At 32.4% G+C, this 27,764-nt stretch overlaps 1 protein-coding gene across 2 annotated transcripts in view; it reads right to left on the bottom strand.

Annotated features, from left to right (window-relative positions):
* LOC133185349 (zinc metalloproteinase dpy-31-like) overlaps positions 1 to 22,332 on the bottom strand; it is a 61,948-nt gene extending 39,616 nt beyond the window's left edge. For both annotated transcript variants that reach the window (XM_061320501.1, XM_061320510.1), the window contains exons 1-4: positions 21,394 to 22,332; positions 17,630 to 17,737; positions 17,304 to 17,508; positions 17,030 to 17,186 (exon numbers count right to left, since the gene is read on the bottom strand). In XM_061320501.1, the coding sequence (XP_061176485.1) occupies positions 17,030 to 17,186; positions 17,304 to 17,508; positions 17,630 to 17,737; positions 21,394 to 21,558 (635 nt within the window). In that variant the 5' untranslated portion in view covers positions 21,559 to 22,332. The remainder of the gene's footprint in view (positions 1 to 17,029; positions 17,187 to 17,303; positions 17,509 to 17,629; positions 17,738 to 21,393) is intronic.
* Between the last annotated feature and the right edge of the window lie 5,432 nt (positions 22,333 to 27,764).

The raw sequence follows: 27,764 nt of genomic DNA, 5'->3' as shown, positions 1-27,764 counted from the left end.
ATGTATATAAACATTAAGTCTAATGGAATTGATTTTTTGATACTAAATTTATTTATCAAATTAACACAAAAGACACAATTTATACATCAAAAATTACAAATGGTTTACAGTTCTTGTTTAGGATCTATTTCATCAACGCAAAAGGAGGACAATCTGTTATGCAGGTTTGTGATGATTAGACTAGCGAAAGGGAAAGAACGGACGTTGTTGGTTCGCTAGTCTAAGTTGGTTGTTTCCCCCGTGTAAACTTACTACACAAACTGACTTTCAGCGTTTTTTTTTTAATCTTTAATTATTTCTAAATATTTCTTTACTTTCGAAGTGGGTAGCTGCGTTTCTATGCATGTCCGATTTCGCTGCCATATATTAACTAAATAATTTAAAAATAATTTGATGATAATAGACCATACTTAATCAAATCGATGTTCACTGAAAGCAATCATTGAAGCCATCTAAAAATTAAGGACCACAATAGGTGAGAACAGCTGTGTACCAGGTGATTGGTCACTAATTACTGTATATACACAGCCACAGGCGATAACGGTTTTTTTTTTTACAGGTGCACGTAGATGACGACGTATGCAGTTTTAAGCTTTTTTTTTTTTTTTTTATATTTTTTGACAAAAACATGTACTTTGAAATAAGAAAAAAAATACACTTTCGAGTAACCGAGTACCATTTTTAGTATTCGATACTCGGACGTTCGATCGAGTACCCGGTTAACCGGGTACTCGTTGACATCCCTATCGAAAATATATTGAATGTTTATTGTTTGAGGAGTTTTATTAAAACATTATCCATTTCAAAACAAAAAAAAATTATCAAGGACCCAGCATCGTTAAAAAAAGTGTGTGTGTGGGGGGGGGGGGAAGGGGGGGGGGCTACTCATGAGCAGGCGTAGATTTTAGCTAAAGTTTAGTCTCGACTAAGTCTCTGCCTTTTTGTGAAACGCAACTTAGTCCGATTTTCGGGTTTAGTCACTAATTTAGTCCGGACTAAGCTTACGCCTGGTCGTAGGCCTTTTTGAGAAACGGGCCCTTGATTATTTGTGTAGCGACGATAGATCAGTCGTATGCGTTACCAGTCCAATGCACATGGGAATCGAGAAGTTTTTGGTTCAATCCTCGCAAGAAGCATTAAATTTTTCTTTTTTTATACAAACAATCAAGTCATTTATCAGTTGAATTTTAAGGACCCTATATACACTGATGAAAAATGTTTTTTGGACTTTGAGAAAATTATATAGCGTAAAGGAGGATGTTTTGAAATTAACTAATTCATTTTTAATATAGGGAGCGTGCCTTTTTTTGCTTACTCAAATGGAGAAAATACATGCAAATAAAGTTTTCAACTACTCTATCTTGGTCTAAATACGATGTTTAGAATACTTGGATTTATTTTAAATTATGTCATACAGTGCAGGTTAAAATTTATTCTATTACTATATCAAATGATGGGTCAGTCTAACTACACAAAAGTACCCTGAAATTAGGGTGGAGTGTAGAGAGGGTCCTTAATTTTATATAAAAGTTTTAATAGAGATAAATTTTGGTTCAGTTGCACGGGGAGCGACAGCAATTTTTCAAACCTACTGAAACTTCATTTCATATATCATACCCTATAATCTTGTTAGGTGTTAATTATTTATAGGAAGTGTTCCTATATATGTTATCGTAACTATTAAGATAAGTGGACTAAAATATTTTAGCAAGCTATTTCAATGTAAATCTAAACATTTTACTATGTGCATAACTTTGTAAAGTCTGTCCACTAATGGTCAGCCGATCAAATCATAGACATTTAAGGATATACACAACGTAGTTTGAACTTTATTGTCTTTTTTTACTTGGAGTTGAAGAGTTCCAATAATTGAAGGTACTGTGTGCTTCATTTTGCTGAATATTGACACGAGTTGGCTGTACAAATGCACGAGCTTGCCAATATTCACCAATATAAGTTCAATAACACTATAATACTAATACATGTAATTATATTGTTTGTTTTTTTTATTAAATTGAAAAAAAAAGTATTGCATCTATCTCTTTGAAACATGACTCTTCAATTTGTTTGTTGAGCTATATAAAAAAATATTAAAAAGAAATGAAAATATCATATTGTACAATATCAAATTAGTCTTGAAAACTTTACACCTAATCAATTTTGAAAATAAAAGACTGGCCATCCAGTTACTAAGTATTTTAATTTTACAGGTGATCAATTAGAGAGTTAGAGACCAGATCTTTATTTCTTCTGTGCAATTCACAGGAGATATAGATAACACCTGTTTGATCAGAGATCCTCTAATAGTTCATTCATTAATTTTTAATTGGACGCATGTCCACTCATTACTCCCAAGGTGTGATGAATTTTTAAGTCTACATTTTTGTAGAACAATATAAATGCATAATATTTATGTCATTGCTGTTAAAAACAAAGATGCCTTTAAAAAAATTGTTACAAAGCTTTATATATTGAAAAAAGATTGTGAAATCTTGATGCAACATTTTTTGACAAGGTTACTGCATGACTCTTAGATTTGCAGGGAAAATACCATAAAACTTTTTTTTATACTTGGTGATTTTTTTTGTTGAGTTTTAATGACCCGGTTTTAAGCTGCAGTTCACATTTTCCTACAGATTTATCAACTGGCAGTTTCTTGATTCTCTGTATCAAATCTACATGAACCCAAAATGACAATAAAAATGATAAAACACCTGTAAAATGAAGAAAAATAATCCAATCATGATGAAAATACAAGGTGCACATCTTTATATGGTGAATAATAAAATAAAATTTCAGACAGATTCATGCAAGTCTCCAAAAACAGGTCCGGACAAAATCACTTCTACAGACAGATAGACGGACAGACAGCCAAATGAACATGCTGATTCCAATATACCCACTTCCTTTACGGGGGTATAATTATCTCCCCTTGAAAGAGGGCGTGGCCCTTAATTTGAACAAACTTGAACCCTTTATCCATTTTGTGGCAAGTTTGTTTGAAATTGACCCGATGGTTCTGAAGAAGAAGTCAAAATGTGAAAAGTTTACAGACGGACGGAAGGACAGCTAGACGGACATATGGACGACGGACAAAATGTGACCAGAAAAGCTTATTTGAGCCTTCCTAGAAAGACTTCTCACATCTTTTCATAAATAATCTCTTTGACGATCAATGCTTTGTTCTACATTACTGAAACAAAAATGTCCAATTTTAACAATGTGCAACTATATACGGTTACATTTTGATCATATGTTACGTAATTAAGGGTCATAAGTGGCCAAAATGCTAATCTTTGAGGCTTCCTATCTTGAAAAGGGAAAATGTTGAACAAAAGATGGTCAAAATAATGTTATTAACAATATGCAGCCTTTCAATTTTACAAAACTGCACTATTAAGGTCGTGAAAGGCTCTCCTTAAATATTTCTATTCCATATATTTCGAAAATGATTGTTCAAAAAAGGTGTTTAAAACAAAACAATAATTAAAGCGTTCATTTGATATAAGGAAAAAGGGGTCTGACCCCCTAAAATCAGGGACTTAGAAGGGCAGAATATTTTACAATAAATATTTTGCTAATATTACTGAAGCAAATCTGTCTATTTGCAACTATTGATAATAATATTGTAATCATGATACATAATTACGGGCCATAAGGCCATAATTAAATCTTTGATCCTTTATATCTCAAAAAGTTGGTTGGTTGGTTGGTTTAACGTTCCTTTGAGAATTTTTCACTCATATTAAGACGCCACCACTTACCGGCGGAGGGCTGCAAATTTAGACCTGTACTCGGCACTTTATGGCCTTTGAGCAGTGAGGGATCTTTTTCGTGCCAGCACCATGCTGCGATACGGGACCTCGATTTACACTGTCTTATCCGAAGGACAGGTCCCCTCGTCACACAGTGGATTCGAAAACGCGAGGTAAGGATCAACTCCTTATTCCGCGACTCTGGAGCAAACAATCCAACTATTGCGCCACGCAGGCGACTTTCTCAAAAAGAGAAATATTTTGAAAAAAGATACTTACAGACATGGCCCCTAAAGATTTTTGTCGGAATATTTCGGAGACAAAAAGGAATTTCTTTTTAGCAATTGAACAATTAGTGTCGTGAACAAAGCATGCTTTCTTTTTAATATATTCGATCAGTGCATATTATCTATTCAAGATATATTACTAAAGTCAGGTACTCTTTACACAATTGCTCCGAAGAAAATAGTTCCATTCATGATCAGTAGATACAACATTACAACAAATGTTAAGAATAATGATGTATATTTAATAGGGATGTCAAATCGTTAAGCTATATTAAACTCCAAAGCTGTTTTATCATGTTTATAAATGTATAAACATTGAGTCCAACGGGGATGATTTTTTGGTACTACATTTATTTATCAAATAAACACAAAAGACACAATTAATACATCAAAAATTAGAGAGAAAAAATTGTTTACAGTTCTTCTTTAGGATCTATTTCATCAACGCAAAAGGAGGACAATCTGTTACGCAGGTTTGTGGTGATTAGACTAGCGAAAGAGAAGGAACGGACGTTGTTGGGATCGCTAATCTAATATTATTTCATATGTTGGTTGTTCTCCCCGTATACACCAAACTTATTACGCAAACTGACTTTCAATATTTTTTGAATCTTTAATTATTTCTAAATATTTCTCAACTTTTGAAGTGGGTACCAGCATGTCCGATTTCGGTGCCGTATATTAACTTAATAATTTTAAAATGATTTGAAGATAATGGGCCATATTTAAACGATGTTCACTGAAAACAATCATTGAAGCCATCCAAAAATTAAGGACCACAAGAAGTGAGAACAGCTGTGTACCAGGTGATTGGTCACTAAGTACTGTATACACACTGCCACAGGCGATAAGGGGTGTTTTACAGGTGTAAATGACGACACGCTAATTACCGTATGCATATTAAAGTTATTTTTTGGATAAGTTTTTGATAAAAATATGTACTTTGAAATAAGAAAAAATACACAACCGAGTAACCGAGTACCATTTTTAGTATTCGATACTCGGACGTTCGATCGAGTACCCGGTTAACCGGGTACTCGTTGACATCCCTAATATTTAAATACGTTAAAGAAAACAAAATTAACGTAAAAGGATTTTAAGAAAATTACTTTTTCCCCAGAAAAGCAAATAAAAAGTTTTAATATTCCTACGCTCGCTGCCTCCTCAGTCTTTTTCACGAAAATATATAGGTCATACTTCGAATGATTATGATAAATCTTTTCACCAATTATATTACTGTCATGATTATTTTTCGTTAATTGCCGTATATTTTCTTTTGAGTAAAAATGTTAATCATTAACTGTGTGTTTTTCCCCTCTTTTTTATATAACGGAATAGTTATTATGGTTAAACATTTGCAATCGTAACTTCTCGGCAAAGCAACGTGATTTTCCGAGCTCGTCGGAAAGGATTTGCGCACGTGTGTAGACCTAGGCTATTTCAGGTGTGTGCACCGTTCGCCAGTGACGCTTAGATCATGTAGACTGGGTGTCAGTATTTTGCTAAGGACATGAAAAAGTTTAGAACTATACACCAGTTTCATAACAAGTGCAGGTTTTTTTCTCAAGCACCAGACTAGGCTAGAGGGGCTGAGTTATCTAAAACGATGCTAGGTCATCTATCTACTCATTTTAAAAACACGAAAATATACTATTTTTGTAAATCAAAACATTTCTAGAAACAAAAATGAAGTTTATCTTCAAAAAGTCTGCATATTCAAAATCTATATTAAGTGTTAAACAGGTTGGAGAGAATACTCGAAATCGGGTATTATCCGTGAAATCGCGTATAGTCCGCGAAATCGGGTATAGGCGGTGTAATCACCTTATAAAACTTAAACAGTGGGATGGCGCATTTTGCCGAGTCAACTTTCACCTAGAGACAAATGTTATCTAAAGGTATCACTAGCCAAATAACAATTTGGAAGTCTGAATTAATGCGCATAGGACAACAAATACCCGTGCAGCTTTGTACATTTCATGATCTGCACCCAACAAACGTTCGTTCTGCTTTTATATTTTATATAATGTTAAAAGTATTTGCATCTTCTTCATGTTCATACCCAACACAACAGAACTATTAAATATAAGAAGTCTGGAATTTATAATATTTCCACATCAATACGACAAACATGAACATTTTGTAAATAATTCAATTTATACGGAAACACATTTCACACACAAAATAATCTGACATTTAAACAGGGGGTTTTCTACCGTATTTAATTATGCGTCATTAATTGCTTTAACATTCATCTTGTGCATAAAAATAATTCCTTACAAAATGTATAAACTATTTAATGGTTAAAATGTTTCAAATTACGGCAAAAACTAATATAACGCGTATATTATTTAGTATTTTTTCGAAGGGGGGGAGGTGTTATGAATCTATTTTCATCAGTTGATTTTTTTGTCGTTGAATAGCATTCCTTACATATATCTTGTACCAGTACATATGTTTTATAAACAGAGAATGACAATTAAAGCTAATCCCCAAAAGTTATAAAAGGCGACATACTCTTTCTTATTTTTTTTTTTTTAAATTATTAAACTTTCCTTTGGATTCAACATGCCTCCAACGTTTTAGCAAAGACAATGATGTTCTCAGCAACATAGCTTGTGAGAGAAAATAACTGTTGATCATTTAATTTCGCTGAGTCGGCAATATTTTACCATTTTTCGGCGACTTCAGGGGACGAAAGTGAATAGCTATAACGGTTGTTACTAACTGCTTACATTAATTATTCCTTGTCCGGACTATATCGGTCAAGCGAAAATTAACCTCGGATGTGTTATGCATGTGTCCAAGAGAAACATCCCTCTCCTTTCAAAATAATCAAATTAAATGTAAAATGTTATTCTAGAATTTTGTGCTAAACGTCATTGAATGGTATATATTCATTGCATGATGAAGAGAGATCTATTCATCTAATAAAAATCATATTGATTTCCTATTTTGCCCTCTTGAGTGAATAGAATTTTTCAAATCTCCAAAACAATCATGCAATAATTGTTTATAAGCGAAACAATATCAGGTTAGAAATCTGTTATTTTCTACCACATTCGACAAGTTATAAAAATAACTAAACTTCATGTTTATTTTTTAACACATTTTTCACCATAGATTAATAATAACAAAAAGTGATAACCATGAGTAATAAGTATCACAGATTACAGAAAAGACAGGAAATTATGAAGTTTTAGTTCCCTGTCACGTGACGTACTGTCTAGAATCAATCAGATAACGTATTTTAGCATATTATAATGAGGTTTAAAGCGATATAACCTAAAATAAACTACAGACTCTGAAGGGAAAATCTACCCTGTCTATCCAATACTATAATAATAATAAAAGAACGTGTCTCCAATCTGTATGGATGATTAATTAAAAACAATGCAGCTCAAGACTTAAGCTAAGACGCGATTGAACACTCCACTTCAGTTTGTTCGTATGTATAAAAAGTAAAAACAGTATAATATGTGAAAACTTTAATATATAATTCATATTTGAATATTAGCTCTATATTGAGAATGTATAATAAGCACACGAAAAGATGTGCGAATTGGATTTTTTTTATTTATATGAACCAAGCCCCCCCCCCCCCCCCCCCACACACACACCCCAGCTAAACGAAAATCCTTTTAACAAGACATCTCGTTCTCAATTTCCACACAAACACACACAGGTAAAATAACGTCGCTTGCATCAATCAAAATGCAACCAAAACATTGGCGGGTTCTTTGAATGAAAATTTTCATGGTAAACTGACATTAAAATATTTTCTTTAAAAAATACGCACCCCCCCCCCCTTTCCCCGCGGGAATTGCAGGACTGTATACATACACCATAGGAGGAACTGATGATTTTACAAAAGGTTCTTTACCTTTATCAATATACACTGTGTTAATTTTTAAAAATGTATTTAAGTTAACATGCATGTACACATGTATATATTAAATTTATTTCATTTTATATCATTTTTCAACCTGCTTTCCCTTTGTTGTTTTTTTTTTATGTTTGTTTGTTTGTTTTTATTTTATTTTTTTTTCCTTACGAAAACGTCGGTATTCTATATCGATGAGAAAAACATGTACTTACCAACTGAGGAATAATTTAAATTCAACATGAAAGGGACACCATACATTTTTAAGTAAAAAATACATAACACAGCGTTAGTCGTTAAATTTCTTCAAAGTTTTACATTTTGTGAATAATGCACAGGTTAAGAAATTAAGCTTGGGGAATAATTTATAGGGAAATAAACACAGACGACATGTAGTTATTTGTTTTTAGAACTTGTACTGAAAAATAATGACGCCACCGTGCCTTCTTTGCTACCTCAGCAGTGTTTGTCGTGTGATTTTAAACTTGTCAGACAACCATTTAAATTGAGTTCAATAAAAATAAACTCCCAAGATACTGATGTACAAGTAACACTAACTGACACAATGCGCCGTTGCTTTATTTTTCTGTTTTTACAGAAAGTTGCACGGTATACCCGATTTCGCGGATTCAAAGATACCCTGATATCGAGGACTATACGCGATTTCACGGATAATACCCGATTTCGAGTATTCTCTCCAACCTGTTAAATGTCGGATTCTATTCTTTGACGAAGGAATATTCAGTGATGCTGCTCTCTCCCTTTTCTTTGAATTTAATAACGGCCGTCAATGCATCTCTGGACAAGTTCATTGATTACTCTAAAAGGTAACAGGTTGACCCATCTTTAACATCTGCCCATACTTGAGTGACAGTACTCTAATAGCACAAAATTAAAAAATGAATTAAAATATATCCTTGATAGATCTTATAGTTTTGCTATTTAAAAAAATGGGCTATCTTTGATATTCCATAACGGCTTGGACTTGTTTTGAATTTTATTTTTACAGAAGATTCTATCATTGGAAAGTTAGATGGTACACATGTAGCACAGGCCCATATAGTACGCGGTATTTTTTCGGACCCCCCCCCCCCCCTCCCCTTCACTTTGAAAACGTTGCTACAGGTCTGTAACATACTATTTGGATTAAATATTCTTGAAAATGAGTGAGGTGTTAAATACATTTTTAAAATTGTACGATTTATTATATTTAGTCTATGTTCTATGTAAAATTAAAACTATTTTTAGGCATGTGCAACTTTGTGCATGTAACGTTATATATGTACATGCAGTTTGTTTCCTAGTACATGCATATTTTATTCAACAAAAGATGTTGAAACTCAGTAGCCTAAATATTATGTCATTTTAGGATATTTATGGCACTTTTATATATGACTTTCTACAGCTTAAGAATGAAATATATGGAGATAACGAACAGTATTCAAGCTCAAAAGTCCATTATACAATACAAAATAGGAGCAGAGCAAACACGGACCTCCAAACATCAGAGGTGGGATCAGGTGCCATGGAGGAGTGAGCATCCCCTGCCGACCGGTCACACCCGCCGTGTGCTCCTTGTCATGATCGGGAAATAACGGAAAAATCCGTCGACAATTCAGTGTGTAAATAATGGCCTAAAAACCAGTATGAAAGACGTCAGTCAGCATTTGACTCAATGATAAATTGTATTTGCTGACAAGGTCATTGTATCGACCATAGAACTTACGAAATGATGACTTTAAACGAGACAGCTGATATTCTTGTTTCATCAACTTATTTGTCAATAATTTACCTCGTTTTAGAAATTGTACATACGTAGAGATGCTCTTGCGTATCGAATCAACTGAGAGATATATACCCCGTATGCAGGTGATGAAGGTATATTGCTGCATAAGTAAGGGAAGTTGACGATTGAAAAGTTAAAGTCATCACGTTTATCATAAAGCTTGGTTGTTAGATTACCATTAACGTCTTTTTCAAGTAAAATATCCAAATATGAAACAGATGTGTCAGACTCTGTGGTATCTTTTATCTCAAGTTCACCAGGATATATCGTATCGACATAAGAATGAAAATAGCCATTGTTAATTGACAATACGTCGTCGATATATCTAAATGTCGAGTTGAACGCCACAGCAAGTGTTTTCTTCTTTTAACGTACAAGATTTTGGACAAATTCTGCTTCATATGAATACAAAAAAAGGTCTGCTAATAACGGGGCGCAATTGGTACCCATAGAAATTCCAATAGATTGTTGGAAGACCTGGTCTCCAAAAACCCCATAGATATTGTCAATCAGAAACTCAAGCATCTTTTTAATGTCAACTTCAGAGTACTTGTGTGTACAATCAGAATATTTTTTAACAAAATAATTTTGCAAATGACCAATGACAAGGTAAGTATATTTACGAGCTCCATTTTTATTGAAAAAGCAGCTGTCAATGATATCAAAAAGCGTGGGGAATGGTTGTGTATAAAGTTGAAAAGTCGTAAGTTTTTAAGCTGTTGATTTTGGTAAAATCTTGTGATTTCAAATTTTCCAAAAGTTCCTTAGAATATTTTAGGTATCCACATCTTATTTACACCACTTCTCGAATATATTGTTGCACAGTACTCTTGAAGTTTCTCCTTCACCACTGTTAATATCTTAGTGAGGAGTAAAGATAGAGGCTTGGTTGAACATTTACTGGAACCCGCTATGTATCTTTGTTTGTAAGGATTTTTATGAAGTTTCGGAATCCAATATAAATATGGTAATTCGAATTCATTTTGGTTGTTTGGAATATTAAAAATATTCAAAACTGACATATGATTTTGAAGAATTTCTTTCTTAGAAAGGGAACTATGAGTATAAGTTGGATTACCACTTGTAGAATTAAATCCAAGTTCCTCTAAAATACATTTAATATAATGAGCCTTACAAATAAAGACAATGTTTTTACCTGCTTTGTCAGCAGGGACCAGTACGTACTGATCATGTAATCTATCTAATTCTTTTTTCACTTCTGGATTATATTTGACGTTTTGTCAGTAAAATGAGTAAATACTTGTTTTTTATTAGAAATCATCTGAGCACAATGAAAATTCGAATAAATTAAAAGTCGAATATCTTGGATATGGGGTAACCCATATCTATTCTTGTTATATCAATTGAAAGGGCTAGCCCTGCAAACTAGGACCCCAGTAGGGCCGAAAGTCTTTAATCTGTAGGTCTCCTATGAAAACGTTGATCTTTAAGTAAATTCAAAGAATTGTGGTCCCTCACTTTTAGATCTTAGTGGTTGGGATGCAATTATTTATGGCAGATTGTAACTGTCTTATTTGTGTGTCCTTAAAACTTTTAGGTCAAAGTCATGAAGATAAAATGATACATCTTTTCCAAAGGTGTTGACATAGGTAATGTACATGCAAAATATGAAAGCCCCATCGTCTCTCAATCAAAAATTATCACCAATGTAAGAGAAAAATGAAAACACTGTAGGTTAAACTTTATAGTCAAACTTCAAGTTCAAGGTCATGGGGTCAAATATCATAGCACTTTTGGAAAATTTTTGTCACAGGAAACGCATTTGTCAAAAGCGGACACTCTATACTTCTCTTGCAAAAGATAAGAGCAGAGTAAAAGTAATGATAAATTTTTTAAAAGTAGGTCAAACTTCAAGGTTAAGGTCAAGGGGTCAAAAATCATAGTATATTTGGAAAGCTTTTGTTATAGGTAATGTACATATGAAATATGAAAGCCCTATATTTTCTCATTCAAAAGTTAAAACCAAGGTTAAAGGTTTTTGTGACAGACAGTCTGACAAACGGACGGACTGACAGATGAAGGGGAACAAAAATGTTCATCTACATTTTCAATGACTGGTTTTGTAATTTTTTTTTATCAAATGTTACGTAAAAAGGGGGTCTTAAAGGGCCAGATTACTAAGTGTCTTAATTAAACTGGAAATATCTTTTAAACATTTCACATACACTTACATTCATATTTGTCAGCCATACATTAGGTACATGTATATACATCGCCTTGAAGTCAAAGCCACATCTGTCTCTGGCTTCTCATGTTAGCTGTGCTTAGTTTAGACATTAAATATACTGATCCTTTTTAGTTTTGGGGTTTTATTTTAAGCTCTTAAAATTTGGTCAGTGTTGTCCATGACATCAATTCTGAGCCTATGGCCACTTTTATCAAGGGCAAATATATGAACATGAAAATACCAGACACTGTCCACAAGATGTTGTCTGTTCTCAACTTTTAAGGTCCTTATGATTTGTGCATTTATACTTTTATCATGGTCTTGTATGATAAAATCATCTTTGAATTTTTCTGTCTTTGTAATGACCGATTTTCTCACTTCTGCAATATTGAACTTGATAATCGGGGGGGGGGGGGGGGGGGGTCACTTGATGGTATCCTATGAATGGCAAGTATGTGCAGATTGAGGTAACCTTTGTTCTTTTCGCCACGATGGTACAAAATTCTTCTTTCAGCTTTTGGCCTTGGCGTTCTGACCAATTAAGAATCTAATGTTATTTTATTTGGAGTACTGCTGATTGAAATTGTCACTCTAACTGCTGTGCAGGCAAGCTCGTTTACTTCCGTCAGTTTGGTCTCCAGTTTAAACATTTTTTTTCTAAATTTTGGCACATTTTCTGTATTACTGTCATTATCCATCATAAGCCCATCTACCTTGTCTAATAGTTTCTACCTAAGTTTGGAAACATTATCCCTGTGCTATTCTTTCTGCGACGGCAGTTCCTATTGAATCTCTGATTTTAGATCTTTCAGAATCTCTTCCTTTATATTGGCTGTCAACTCCTCATGTAGTTCTTTCTGAAGATCTTCCTTAAAGTCAGACACTACACTTTTAAAACTTTTCCTTATGCCATCCCTTTTGACTATCCTTTGGATTGACTGTTCAATCACTGCCAGTGCATACTTACTTTCCTCAATTTCTGAAATATTCTCTTTCCCCTGCTGAGGGAATCCTTCTTCGTTTTGTAGCGGGTTTTAATGATACAACTTGTGATTTATCTCAGATAGCACTCTTGTAAAAAAAAAAACGTACATTGAGCATGGGCTGAAAACTTTTCCAGTGTTTGCACCTCTTTTGTGCTCTTGGCCTGTTGATCAGCCATTGTTACAGTAATACATAATGGTTTACTTAACACTGGACACACTGAACACATGCAAGGGATCAACTGTGTTGTATACTATAATTCCAGGTACACTGAATACATGTGAACTCATAGCTTTTCAATAACGTTTGAAAATGTGTTTAACAAAGTTCACTTTTCCAATATTTTTTAAGGAAACAGGTTCAAACTGTGCTTTTAATCTTTACCAAACACTATTTTTCCTACCAAAGAAACACTTTTTAAAGACTCTAAAAATCAACTTTTTAACGGAGGAGCAGAAATACACCACCTCACTTGACAAACATGACTTTGAACTGCCTGCTATATCGCCATGAGAAGAAAAAATATTTTCAAGAATATAATGACTTTTAAATATATGACCATTTAAGCCCCACCGTAATTCCTGAATCGTGGACCCAAAAATATTTATGGTATGAAATTCACAATATAGGTGAAAGATTGAACACAGATATAATCATGATAAGGTTTGTCCACGAATAAAGAAAAATATTTTAAATATAATACATTTTCAATTTAGAACCAAATTACCCAGAACTCTGTACTAAGGACCATGAATTGCATAATTTCAGTAGAGGTCTCATTGCTTATGATATCCATGCCAAAAGTTATATGAATATTTGATGTAAAAACAGAAGAGTAAAGAACAAACTTCTTGAAGATCAGGTCTTAGGCATTCTCTTGAACTCATGAATGTTATGTACCAAAATTAGATAAAATTAGTTTAGCGGTTCCCGAGAAGAAGCAGAAAATATTCAAAAGTTTACGATCGACGCGCGACAGATGATGCCTGTACTTTACTTAGTAGCTTAAGGTATATCACTCGTCAGCTTTTGAAGAAAAATTTTGTTAGAAACGCTTATATGAAAATTATCCAATAAAATTTCATTTTAATTATATTTTGAATTCGACACTGTCTTATACAATATTCAAAGTATAGATCTGCACTTATGCATTAGGATAATGAACATGCTGAAAGTAACTAAAAAAAAAAACAATCCGATATCATAATAAATGATATATTTAGCATTCGTGGATAGACCTCTATCAAGCACAATTATATCTTGTTACAAAGCGAAATGTAATAACAACGCAAAATGTAATAAACTGGGATTATAACATTTTGCGTTATTACATTTTGCTCGAGATCAACGCAAAATGTAATTACACAAAATGTAATTACATGATTTTAAGATTATTACATTTTGCGTTATTACATTTCTGTTGGGATTAACACAAAATGTAATAATGTACTTTTTGGTTGTTACATTTTGAACCATTTTTTTTGCGTTGATGACAGCGCAAAATGTAATAAAACAAAATGTAATAAAACAAATTATTTTTATTGTATTGTGTTCAACGCCAAACATCACAAAACTCATTTTAAACATATGACAATGGGGAAACTCGATTTACTAAACAGACAGACCTTTTAGACGGACATTACTTATTCTAATTGTATATTTTTTAAACTCTGTTTCTAACATTTTTTATTGAATACTTATAAAATATTAACTTAACTTTGATTGACATTCTGTATCCTCATTCTGTATTATATATCCATCACTGACATTCTTGATTACCAAAGATTGACCATGGGTCCATTAAAAGCTCTTGGTATGCATGTACGACGTGCATGTGCACATTGGTTAGCAAATTAGAAGAGCATAAGTGTGTGTGTCTAGCGAGGAGAAGCGGGGGGTAAGGGTTACTTCGTATGTTGATCATTGTATTGCATGCAGAAACAATTTTATTATTGGAGAGAGAGAGAGAGAGAATTTTATTTTTGCTGGTCTGCAGTGCACATGATTTGTAAAACAGTGTGAAATCTTAATTGTCAAGAAACCCCCTTCCCGCTATATTTACACTTGCCAGTAAAAATAAATAGATTTCTTTTCTAAATTTCGTGCATGTGCCTATGAAAAAGCAAAAGCAAACTGATACACTGATCAACGAAATACCCCCACCCCCACCCACCCACCCACCCACACACACACACACACTTGTGCACGCACGTTTCTAATTTGCAACACCTATGATTTGAATATCAACTGATTTTAAATGGCTAATGAAATCAATACCTGATGAAATCAGATCTAATGTAAGAATAAACATATGTTTATTTTTCGTTTTGTTTTATTTTCTTTCCGTTTATTTTCTTCATCCACTACTCAATTGAAAATTATTCTCAACCTGACTGACCAAAAAATGTGTCATTACATTTTGCGTTGTTGTATTTTGCTTAATCTCGACGCAAAATGTAACAACGCAAAATGGCATAATCCAAAAATCATGTTATTACATTTTGCTTTATTACATTTTGCGTTGATCTCGACGCAAAGGGTAATAATGCAAAGTGTAATAATTCTAAAAGGTGTGTTGTTACATTAATTTTGCATTATTACATTCTGCGTTGATATCGACGCAAAATGTAATAACGCAAAATGCAATCATCACGGTTTATTACCTTTTGCGGTGTTATTACATTTTGCGTTGTAACATATCTTTAAAAAAATTTAAAAAAAAAAGGTGTTGCAATCTCTTCCAGTTTGGACAGAAAACGCTGAAGGAAACCCCGATTATTCACTGATAAATATTAGGATCTATTATTCTCGAAACAAACTTTCATTCGTTTACTTCAACCCCCCCCTCCCAAAAAAGAGCAATGGCGGACATAGTAGATTTAAAAAAAATCAGATTAACTCGACCGGAAGTGATAACAAAAATAAAAATAAAAATAAAAATAAATTTAAAAAAAAATGAAAATATATAAATTAAAAAAAAAATTATAATAATTAAAAAAAAAATTAATAAAAAAAGAGATAAAATCAGGAATGAAAGAGTTCCTGTAGGTGTATTTAATTCTTTTAAAATTCTATGTAGAAAAAATGGAAATTCCGGTCTACAATTAATCTTTTCGAGGATGATATTTCATTTTTATTTGACATTTGCCTTATTCAGGTCACAAAACAATATATGGAAGAGAAATAATTGAAGTTATAGACTCAATTTTCAACTCTCCAGTTTGTACCAAAAAATACTTCCAGTGGAATGTTTTCAACAGTCAATTTGCATTCTAATAAATATTTCGCTATTCAAAACAGTTCAACATTTTTGAAAATTATGTAATGCATAAGCCAATATATGAAACGATCTTTTTCTCCTTAATTTTATGGTTTTTTAAATTCTTTGATATTAAAATGGCACGTTAAAAAATGAAAGTGAAAAAGAATAAGGTATATACCTTTAATTATTTTTAGAATCGGTAGAGGAAAAATCTAGTACACTAAAACAACAAGTGCTTGAACTTGCAAGCAGTATATGAAATAAGTGGGTCACCTGTACTAAAGATGCTTGGTATATATTAAATAAGCAAAATTCTACTTTGAAACCATTCTCAGTATTGAGATATAATTGAATTACATGTGTGTTTGATGTAAGTATATCTTGAATTGGGAAACTTTCTACTTTTAATTTCATTTCAGATGGTTTTTTTTTTAAACTTAATACTTTTACTTTCTTTTCAGATTTTTTTTCTTTACGACATTGCATTGCAAACGAATTGTCACCTACATGTATAAAAAATATTTGGTGGACTGTAACGAATTTCGACCGGCAGTATTTAAAAAAAAATGAGATAAACTTTGAAATCACTAATACCTGTTGCTGAGAAATCGCAATGCCCTATAATAAAGGATAATCATAATAAGAATCATAATAAAAACAGTAAAGTCTTTCGAAAGAAGTTCCAGGACCTTAATAAAGATAATAATAAGAAAAAATAAAATCACCGCAAGGTCTTTGTTGGAAACGTAACTGCAGATCTTAATAAGAAACAGAGTAAAACCAATAATGTTCCTAAACTTTGTTAGAGGAGCATGAATGAAAAAAAAAAATATACAAAAAATGTAGCTTAAAATTTCTCGAAAATAAAGCAAATATCCTCTTACCCCATATCTTTGGTGAAGTTTATGGTGACATTGTTTTGATTTGCCAACTGGAAGGTACTGTTGAGAAGCAGATGATAATCTATCTTTTTAAACTTGATACAAGTTAGTTTCTCCAAGATGATAATGGATTCTAGAATACTATTCTCCTCCATCTTATCTAAAAATATTAATAAATAAAAAATATTTTAAAAAATAAAATAAAAACAAATTATTTATGGTCAGATTATTGTTTTGATAAAAATGAAATAAAAATGACATAAAAAGATCCACTCACTATACTCATTAGGGTGAAAGGTGTACCATATAGGTAATTTCCACAAATAAACCTTTTTGGCGTGCAGCTTGCGCTTTTGTCGACGTTTTCCCCTTTCAACAATTTCCAACGCTTGTTCTGGTTGTAAAATAATATCGCCCTCAAAAATGTAGGGAGCCGCTTTTATAGGTGTAGCTGTTGCATTAATCTTTGTATGATTCTTTCTCTTAAATTGTAAGTGAACAAATGTTGAAAAAAAGTTCATTTAAGTAATTTCCAATTTTTATTATCGTCACTATGTTTTTTTTAATGTATGTGTATTCACAAAATAAATATCAGATGCATACTCTACGAAACTTCTCTTCCATTTCTTTTTCCAATTCCGATAGAAGCTTCATAATTTTAAGTTTGGCATCCAAGGATTGACCATCATTGATTTCCAATGGATCAAAAGCCTAAGAGGAAAGAGTACAGGTGAGTTGACAACCATTGCTTTTACCATAAATTTATTTGTTTTGGAAAACTCATATTAATGTTGTAGACCTTTAAACACTGATAAAGGATATATTTTGTAAACAAGTTTGATTGAAATCATACTCAAACTTGTCAACAAAATGTATTCAATTTTGAATTTTCAAAGGAAAACATTATTTAAATATTTTTTTTATTGCTAGAACAAATACATAGATGATATTTAGAAGTTAGACATGATCGACATTCGTGTATGTGAATTTCAATGAATGGCTTCAGGGAAAACGTTAGGTTTGTTATCTGTCAGAAATCACACCGTTTGTCGTACTTCACATGTTTCCATCTGAATAGACTGATTTTTTTTTTCAATGAGCCTTCAATTTTTTTTTCTTAATTTGAAATCATTTAAATACTTTTACCATTTTTGTCGTATACAATATTTTGTAAATTTGTTTATTTCTGGTTTGTAATTAGTAAAAAAAAAATATTCTAAATAGTTAATATTTCTAACTTCTGACCATCTGTTGAAATATTTGAGAGATAAACACGATTACACACTTGATATTCTTATCAATTTTATCACAGTCGAACATTAGGAAATGGGTCGTAGAAAGTTTTTCACACATTCTTTTGTTGATACACAATCTGATTGTAAACCCTCAGGTGTACCACAAGGGTTCACCGCGCCTAACATAGTTATTTCAGTTAGGTGGGCAGGAAAAAGTCTACATTGATGGTATCCCCATGAGTCTACATTGATGGTATCTCCATGAGGAACGGCCAATAAAATTTTACATCAAAAACTGAAAGATTTGAAAATATCTATAGAATAAATAAAATAAAGTTGTAAAATATGCAAATTTTTGTTCGTTCTTGCAGGAATTGACTATATTGCTTTTAGATTCATATAATTTTTGAGCTAATACCCTTAATAGTACCATTCTGTTAATGATGGAATGGTTCATCGACAGAATTACCTCTCCTACTGGGTTTTGAAAAATGCACTTGAATACCTATTTTATAATAAATTGTATTAGCTATTACTTGTAGAATAAATCAAATGCGCTAAATGTTTTCTTTTAAATTCATTAACACAAGATACAGTCTATACTTTTGCATTTTTCATATTTTACCCTGAATGATCCATGTGCATTATTAAACCCAAAATAAAACTTCTGACTTTTTGATGATAATTGATGATAAAGAATTTTATTTTACATATTTTCCACTCCATATTCAATATGCATTCATTTTACAATTTAATGTCTTACAATGTCTTCGAAATAAATTTTCTGCTTAAGCATGTGTTTAAAAATTCATAACACACCTTGACAATGTTCATGGTATATGTATGTATATATAGTGTATTCTTTATAAATTCTATCCCCGTTTTTTTCTGTAAGAGATAAAAGCCCTTTTCTCTTTGAAGAACGCATTTCATAGGCCAGAAGGGAAACTTTTTATTTCCTTTTGTATAAAAGATTCTTTTTTTTTGCAAAGGACTTCCGTATTGAGTTAAATGGTTGAATATATAAAGCTGGGATCGGATGATATCAAACTTGGGTTTTACACATTCACTTTATACATGGTCTACCATATTTACCAGATTACTGCTGCATCATGCACAGTTTTCATCATCACTCCTAATACTAAATAATTTTTTTTAACAAAATGATGTATTAAGGCACGAAATATTATTGCAATAGAGGAGTACGGAGATGTATGATTCAAATATAATCAATCAAGGCGATAACTTCCGTTGTTAAACTATTAGATTGTGTGTTAAGTAAAAACTGCTTTTGTAAGCTTTTTGTGAAAGATGCCTTTATATGGCATTTTTATAAATTATTTCTTCATCATTATAACTAGATATATAATTGATGAATGTACGGGAAAAAAGTAAACAACAGGTTTAAGGGCCAACACGCTCACCTGAGTCATAGTTACCCTGTTTTTACTAGAGTTTATCAAACTATATTTTTACTTTAAATATTTCTTATCATCTCTCCTTTAAAAGAAGTAAGTCCCTATTTTGAACAAACTTGAATCCCTTTTATTTTCTGTGCAAAATTGAATTGTTGAAATTGGCCATGTGGTTCTGGAGAAGTCGAAAAAGTGCCAAGTTTACGGGGGATATCCAGAAAGACGAACAGTTAATGGACGAAAATGATCAGAAGCAGTTCAAGTGATATAAAACAAACCAAATACTGATAATCTGGTGAGCTAATAAAAACAATTATAATAATTATGTTAGATTTCTTGCAAATACTTGTTTATTTTTGTTTAAAGATACATGAGTGTAAGTTATGAACGTAGATTCCTATCAGTAATCAGTATTAAATGCGATAAAGAAACGCTATGATTCCTTTTATCAAGTTTATGATGTCTTTTTTTTCAGGTTTGAGGCTATACGGCCTACTTTCTGTTAATATCATGTTAAAATGTACATGGCTGAAATTCTTTTGTGGAAAGGTTGTTGTTATTTTGACCATCCAGAAAACTTCGGTGCCTCGATCCTCTACATGTTAGATGATATACTAGCTCCCCATTTTACATGTACATGTAATCTAACACTTTTGCATTTTAATTGTTGAAGTCTTTTCTCGAGTTTTTCCTGAAGTCTAGTGTTTATGTATTCGATTCTGGTTTTTTTTTTTTTTTTTTTTTTTTTTTTTTTTTTTTTTTGTGACCTGTTTGTAAATAAGACGGGGTTTCCTGCCTGTTTTACTCAATTCAGAGGGTCGACTTCTAAATTAACAGAGATCCCCAAAAACCAACTTTTTTAGAATGTGTGAATAATTGGACTAGTTAATGTGATTTACAAACGAATGAAGACCATAAAGTAGCTTGTTTAATGTTAAGATTAATCACATTTTGTAAATTCTCTACATTCACACCATTAATTTTAACACAATAACGATATAATGAAAAAAAATCATACTGAGTGTATACACTAAACTATAAGAGTAGTTATACAAATTACGTTATAATGAGTTTATTTAGGCGTTACCTGTTTCCAAATAGCCACCAAAATTAATGTTTTCGTACAACATGACAGATATGATATATTTTTGAGGGATAAAAAAATGGAATATTAATTTCTTTTGTGCAAATTTGGTATTTTGAGTGATTTGACATCTTCAGAAGGTCATACAAAGACACACAGTTAAGTATAATCGCCATTTCTTAGCTTTTTTCGCCATAAACGGTCCACGAACAATGTCCACACTACTGAAGAACATCTTCGTACTAAACCCCGCGTCAAAATTTGACAAGAACGCATGTCTTGGGGCCTGATTAACGATAGTCGCTAAGCCAAATTTTTACACCATGATATGCACGCTAAAACGATAATCCTATTTTGAGCATGTAAATATCATCCAACGAGCGGTTGATTTGCTTGAAGTTTGGTTAATTTTCTCGGAATATTTCTTATCTTCTTTAAAATACGGTAAGATCATTGTTAATGTTTCTAAAATTTATCTCATTATTTTCTGATTTGATTTCATTATTTATTGCACATTGAATACAATACCCTACAGAAAAATCTATATATTTAAGAAGAAAAAAAAAAAATTAATAAACCAAAAATTGTGCTTTGGGGACCAAGATTGAAAAATGTAATGAAAATCGAACTTACCTCAGTTTTTTCGGAGGATTCCGGTGGCAAAAAACCCTCATTTAATCGTTCCACAGAAATATCCACTGGCATTCCATTGCAAAGTTGCATTGAAATAAAAATAAGAAGACCAGTATAAATTATACAAGGTATTATATGCTGCAAAGACCGTGCCGAACCAATCATGGTTAGGGTTGTCGGAAAACGAGATACGCACTTAAGGTAAAGGTTAGATAAAACAAATGCGTGCAAAAAGGATATATCGCGAAAACGGTTAAAAGAAAATAAAGTACTTGTTAAATGATGTTTATATCATAAGTTAATGTCTAAAAATCCGTTCACTGTCGTCGATGCTTTGGGCACCCCGTGTTCAGATCCGTTGTGGGTTTTATCTTATATCTACCTCCCAGTGTTAGTCAAGTCGGAAGTCATGTTCGAGGGCTTTCAACTTTTACCTTTTGTTTATTATCGACTCATAATGCAAGAATTTGATTACCTATTTCCATTGATAGTTATTTGAAAGTTGTTTTGTCATTTTTTTAAAAACAAAATCTCCACCCCTTTCTGAAATCTAACCAGTAAGAATCTTTGACTTGTAAGACAGTTTAAAAAATAATGTTCTAGATCGCTGAGCACATCGATGAATGAATCTTATTAAAGAGAAACTTACCGTTACTTGCTGTCATTTAGAGATAACTAATATAGTATACGTGTACTTTAAAGATAACGTATTGCTCAGGATGCAATAAACTTCTGTAGACTTTATTTGCATAAATAACGAACAGATGTTTGAATCACCACGTGTAGATTGATTTAGGCGGAGTATAAGTTAAAGAAAAATATTAGCATATCTTGATCGCCCAGCTACTACAAGTATTTTGTCATTGTGGTTAGTGTGCATATTTAGTACATTTTTATGTTAATCTTTTGATTACATGCATTTCGAATGTATTTAATTGTTTTGACACACCAGGTGGCCAGGTGGTTACATCGTTTACTCTGGCTATCACGTTGTCAGCTTGCATCCAAAGTTACATGTATATGCATATCTATCAGTGTTGTTTACCAACTTACTTGGGAACCCCCCCCCCCTTCGTTTTTAATCTAGTTTTGTTGTATTTTTAGAGACAAAAAAAATGTATGTTTAGAGAGAAGAAATAGGTACAGTTAATAAAAAGAATACGAGTCGTGTGGTAAACATGTCCATCTGTGAAAACTTCAAATCTTTTGATTCATTTTGAGCTTGATAGGGAAACAATGTAATCTTAAAGGGAACCAATATCTATCAACATACATGTACTTTAAACTTAACCTGAAACAATAACATTGGCATTTTGCATATTATTACTGCAGATATACTTGTCAGAATTCAAAATGTTTGGTAAACCTTTTTGATCCAGTCATGTAAAAAGTCGGCAAAAACGTGTATTCCTTATTTTGTCAAAATTTAAGAAACTAGTTCTTTGATTTTCCAACTGCATTTTAGCTTTTAATTCAGAAACTTTTTAAGGAAAGTTTAGTAAGCCATATCAGCATTTGAAAAAAAATAAATTTTGAATAACTTTTTTTTTGCTTACGTTTCTTCTTCAGTCTTTCTAAGCAATGTGCACACACATTCAAATAATTCATTATTTAAACGGTAGCGTTGCAAGCAAGTGTTATGTCTTGTTAATACAAAACTATGAAACTATGATATCTTAGTTTAAACTATATTTTATTTGAAAATTAACAGTGGGTAGAAATGCATATTGAAGGAAAATTAAAAAAAAGATTCCTGAGCAAGTTACAAAATTCATGAAAGTTTAATCGCCTCTTTAATATTCGATAATGATATAAATAAGAGACCCTTATAAGGTAATACAAAATAAATACGGTGGCAGGCAATTTATGATTTTACAGGAAAAATAAAGTGTAAGATTTACATCCATGTACAATCCAAATTTAGAAAACAACATGTCAATAGACAGAAATATAACGTTCCAAAATTACAAATGAAATATAAATAATGAGATTGTGTTAATTGAATGTCAGAAAAAGAAAAACGACAACAAAACAGGGTTGAATTTTAAAACAGATAATAATTACTGAGTTTATAACGCAAAAAGTGACGCTGAGGATTATTAAATGACGTTTGCCACAAATACTGAAGAGAATGCGTACAAACCCATCAGATTTGATATCTTGACGTAATTTGAAACTTCACCTTTTCCAAAATCATGAAAAAAGTAGCAGTTGTGAAACATTTGAATAAACAAATATAATTTTCATTGAAATGTGGCAATGTCTGTTGTAAGATTACATAGACTTTGTTATGTTAATTATGTAGCATTACCTTATCATTGTTATTTTTAAAAGTTAATTATTGTATGTCACATGAAAACTACAGGTGTCATGGGAGTGTGCATTGAAATTCAACGTTTAATTACAAAATTATGTATAAATATATGACTATATAATGTATAAATAACGAGTCTATATCGAAATACAGTCAAGACTACAGAAATGGTATCTATTCTGGATCTTAAATATAGTCAATTAATCTGCTAAACAAATTCAAATAAAGATAAACAGATTTAAAAAAATGTTTATTGCACATTAACCTACATCGTAGACATCCAGTGGAGTGGACGCCGTTCGTTTTATCATAAGTGAAACTTCATGATTACTTTCACACTTATCTAGGTAACAACATCTTAGATTGTCTTTTCCCTTATATATATATATATATATATATATATATATATATATATATATATATATATATATATATATATATATATATATATATATGTTAGCCATATTGTGTTATTGGTTTATCCAACTCATTGAAATGGTGTATATTCTCGAGGCTTGCCGAGCGAATATACACCATTTAAACGAGTTGGAAGAACCAAATATCAAATCACACAATTATACATGTTCTATTTATCTCATACAATTTTCGTTTGTAACAAAAACTTTGAGATAACCCCTATGGAACTATGGGCGAGTTCGATCACCGACTAATGGTTAGTTCGGTAAGTGCTACTGCGCATGCCCTTGATCGAACGGAGTTTAGTTTCTCTTTGGTTTTTGAACATGGCCGAAATTTCTTCGATTATTAAAGTAAAAGTACCTCTTTTGGAGTTTTTGCAGGATTATTTTTATTTCTTTGCTCGTCGTCAAACAGATAGATATTGGTCTTTGTTAAGGAAGAGAGAATGGACTCCAAAAATTACGAGCTATATGGAAACGTTTGACGAATTTGGGCTTCCACAAAACATTGATGATTTTCGCTTACACTATCGTGTCAGTAGAAACTTGTTTGAAATTATTCTTCATGAAATTTATGGAAGTTTACTCTTAGGTTGGAGTGGGTCCTACAACGCCATATAACCTCAAAAACAACTCCTTTTTTGTCTGTGGTATCTGTCTAATATGTCGTCAATTCGAGAGTTTGCTCACATTTTCAACTTGTCGAAATCAACAGTTCATGCAGTTGTAATGAGGGTGTTGGAGGCACTTCAAGAGTTGAGACCAAGAGTAAGTGGTTCACTTAAATTTAAATAATTGTTGCTTACTCTCATAAGCATAAAGGTGTGATAAGTTAATAGGAATTTTTTATGATATACTATGATAAACAGCGGCTGCTGTGTGCTATACAATAAATAGATCTGCACAAATCTTTGATGTATAAATTTTGACTAGGTATAATATACATCATACATGCTTTAATCATTCTATCAAATAATTATAATACATCTGTATCATTCATGGATTTCAACGAATGGGTAAAGATTTTCAATTATTGATTTTAAATGTCAAGAACCTCTAATTTATATCGATTTTATACCTGATTTAATTAATGGTTCTATTTAAAGGTGATTCGTTGGCCAGATGCTGAGCGACAAAAAGAAATCTCTCGAGAAGTTGAGAACGTGTGGGCTTCAAGGGGTAGTTGGATTCCTTGATGGAACTCACTTAAGACTTTCATCGGCCCTCAATGGTGAAAGGGATTTTTACAATAGAAAAGGATATCCGTCCATTCAAGTACAGGTAAATAGCAAGTGTAAAAGTATCTTGCTTGCATAAATGCTTAAATGTCATAACCTTGCGTTAGCTTAAACCTGGCAAAAAGTAATTATCGGGGTATTATCATAGTACCATTGTTTTTACATGTTCACCTTTGGACATCAATGATCATTTTGATAATCCCCTAAACATCACATGTATATCCATTTAACTTATTTAAAATTTTAGAGATTCTTCAAGTAGATTACCTGAAAAAATAAATTTAAGTATGTTGAAATAAACTCCATGCTTATTAAAATGAAGAGATTTTCTTTAAGAGCAGTAAAAAAAAACCAACATGTCTCATATATATATATTGCAGGCTGTAGTAGACCACCAGATGAAATTTACAAATATTTATGCTGGGTGGCCGGGCTGTGTCCATGATGCTCGCGTTTTGAGATATTCATCGCTATACACAGAGGCAGAAGCAGAAAACCTTGTACTCGTTGATCACTATATTCTTGCTGACAGCACGTATCCTCTCAGGAACTGGTTAATAACCCCTTTAAGAACTTGGGAAATCTTACCCCACAGCAAGTCCGTTTCAACAAGAGACTGTCAAGTGCACGATAATTATAAGTTCTTAAAGGGGTTATTAACCAGTTCCTGAGATTTATAAGTTGTTGAACGTGCTTTTGGCCATTTAAAAGGACGTTTTCATCGGTTGCAGGACATTCCTTTACACAGCTCCACAGAAATTTGCCAAATGATTTTGGTTGTCTGCATATAACACAACATGTGCATCATTAATGATGATGAAGTTGAAGTTCTCCCACATCATGGGAGAACACTTACAGGATCCAAATGACTGCCAGTGTGATAATATTTACCAAAAAGGACACAGTGGCATTGTTAGGAGATTGCAGCTTGTCAACAGTTTTAACTGATTACACAAATGGCTGAATTATTGAATTTTTTTCAGTTGCAATATGCAAGTGATTATTTTGTAAGGTGTATTGCATGCATATTGTACAAGAGTGCTGTACAGCGTACAATGAACAAATTAAAATTTTAACACATTTTTGTGTTAAACCAATAAAAGTTACAACTACCACAAACAAAAAAAACATGACTTCTCATTATTTGTATTTACTTCAGTATTAAAGGAAACATAATCTTGCAGATGTCCTCAGGATAAAGAATGAACAGCTTACATTTGACATTTTATTAATATTCCATTAAGGATCAAAACAAAATAATATGAATAACAAAACTTCAACATATTGCTATTTGGCACAATAGAAATCAAAACTTCAACGGTTAACCTATTGCTATTTGGCACAATAGAAACTAATCTGTAACACAGGAAAAACCCGTAACAAACTATCTCAAAAGTTTATCTGGGATCAATGTCTGCACATCAACTTGTCACTTTACTGAAGTGTTCAAAAACAATTTTCAAAATATTTAGTTATTAAATGTGCACAAATGAAAATGATAACGAAAAAAATCAACATTTACTTATTGCAGCTTTGCCTTGTTTCAATTTCTCTTTCATAGAGATTTAAAAGTCTGTCTAGTCTTGCCATTTTATCCGTGTGCATCTATTCCATTTTCTCATTGAATTCCTTGTTATGCCTCTCTAATACTTCCATTACATCTGAAAGTCTTTTTACTGTACTTTTCTTCCTTCTGGGTTGCTCTGTAGACTTGTTTTCTTTTGACCCTTGTGTCTCTGCTTTCTTTTCCAATGTGTCTAATGTGACTGTTGGTTTTGTGCTTTCTTTAGTACCATACATTTCGTCAAACTGTTCTTTTTGCCTAAAATATTTCCTTATGGTAGTTTCGTTCAACAAGACGCTCGGCTGTCTCCGTGAACTCTAACCTGCCAATCGGCAATCCTCGACTGACTCCGCTATGCTCCATACAAACCTCGGAAGTGATTGGTGGAGAAATATGCATCAAATCGATTACATTTCTCCGCCGGAAACTACCTTGTAACTCATTTCATATTTTACTCTGCAAAAAGTTCTTCAAACATTTTTTTTCTCTTGTCTAATTCTTCCTTGAATATTGGTTTTGCTCACAACATCATGTAAGTAGTCTTTGAAAGCAAACATAGTGTTGGGGTGCTTCAAAGTAACTCAGACTTCAAAGGTATGACATTTGGAGGAATTTCAAATAAGATCACATAACTATATCAGCAACATGCTAGAACACCATTGACGTCCGAGGTTAGTGTGCGAAGAACGAGCCATCCGAGGAGCTCCGAGTGCCGACCTGCTCGTCGGATTTTGCGAAGACAGCCGCCATTTTGGACCCGCTTCAAATTTAGAAATGCGAATATCAAGAGTTTGGATTGACCAATTCTAAAATAAATTATATATAAAGCATTTTCT

This window comes from Saccostrea echinata, unplaced genomic scaffold (genome assembly GCF_033153115.1).
Source record: "Saccostrea echinata isolate AGI-Se365-2 ecotype Australia unplaced genomic scaffold, CSIRO_AGI_Sech_v1 ptg000001l, whole genome shotgun sequence".
NCBI lineage: Eukaryota > Metazoa > Mollusca > Bivalvia > Ostreida > Ostreidae > Saccostrea > Saccostrea echinata.
The sequence above is the reverse complement of the archived record's forward strand: the minus strand, read 5'-3'. Positions and strand labels throughout refer to the sequence as shown.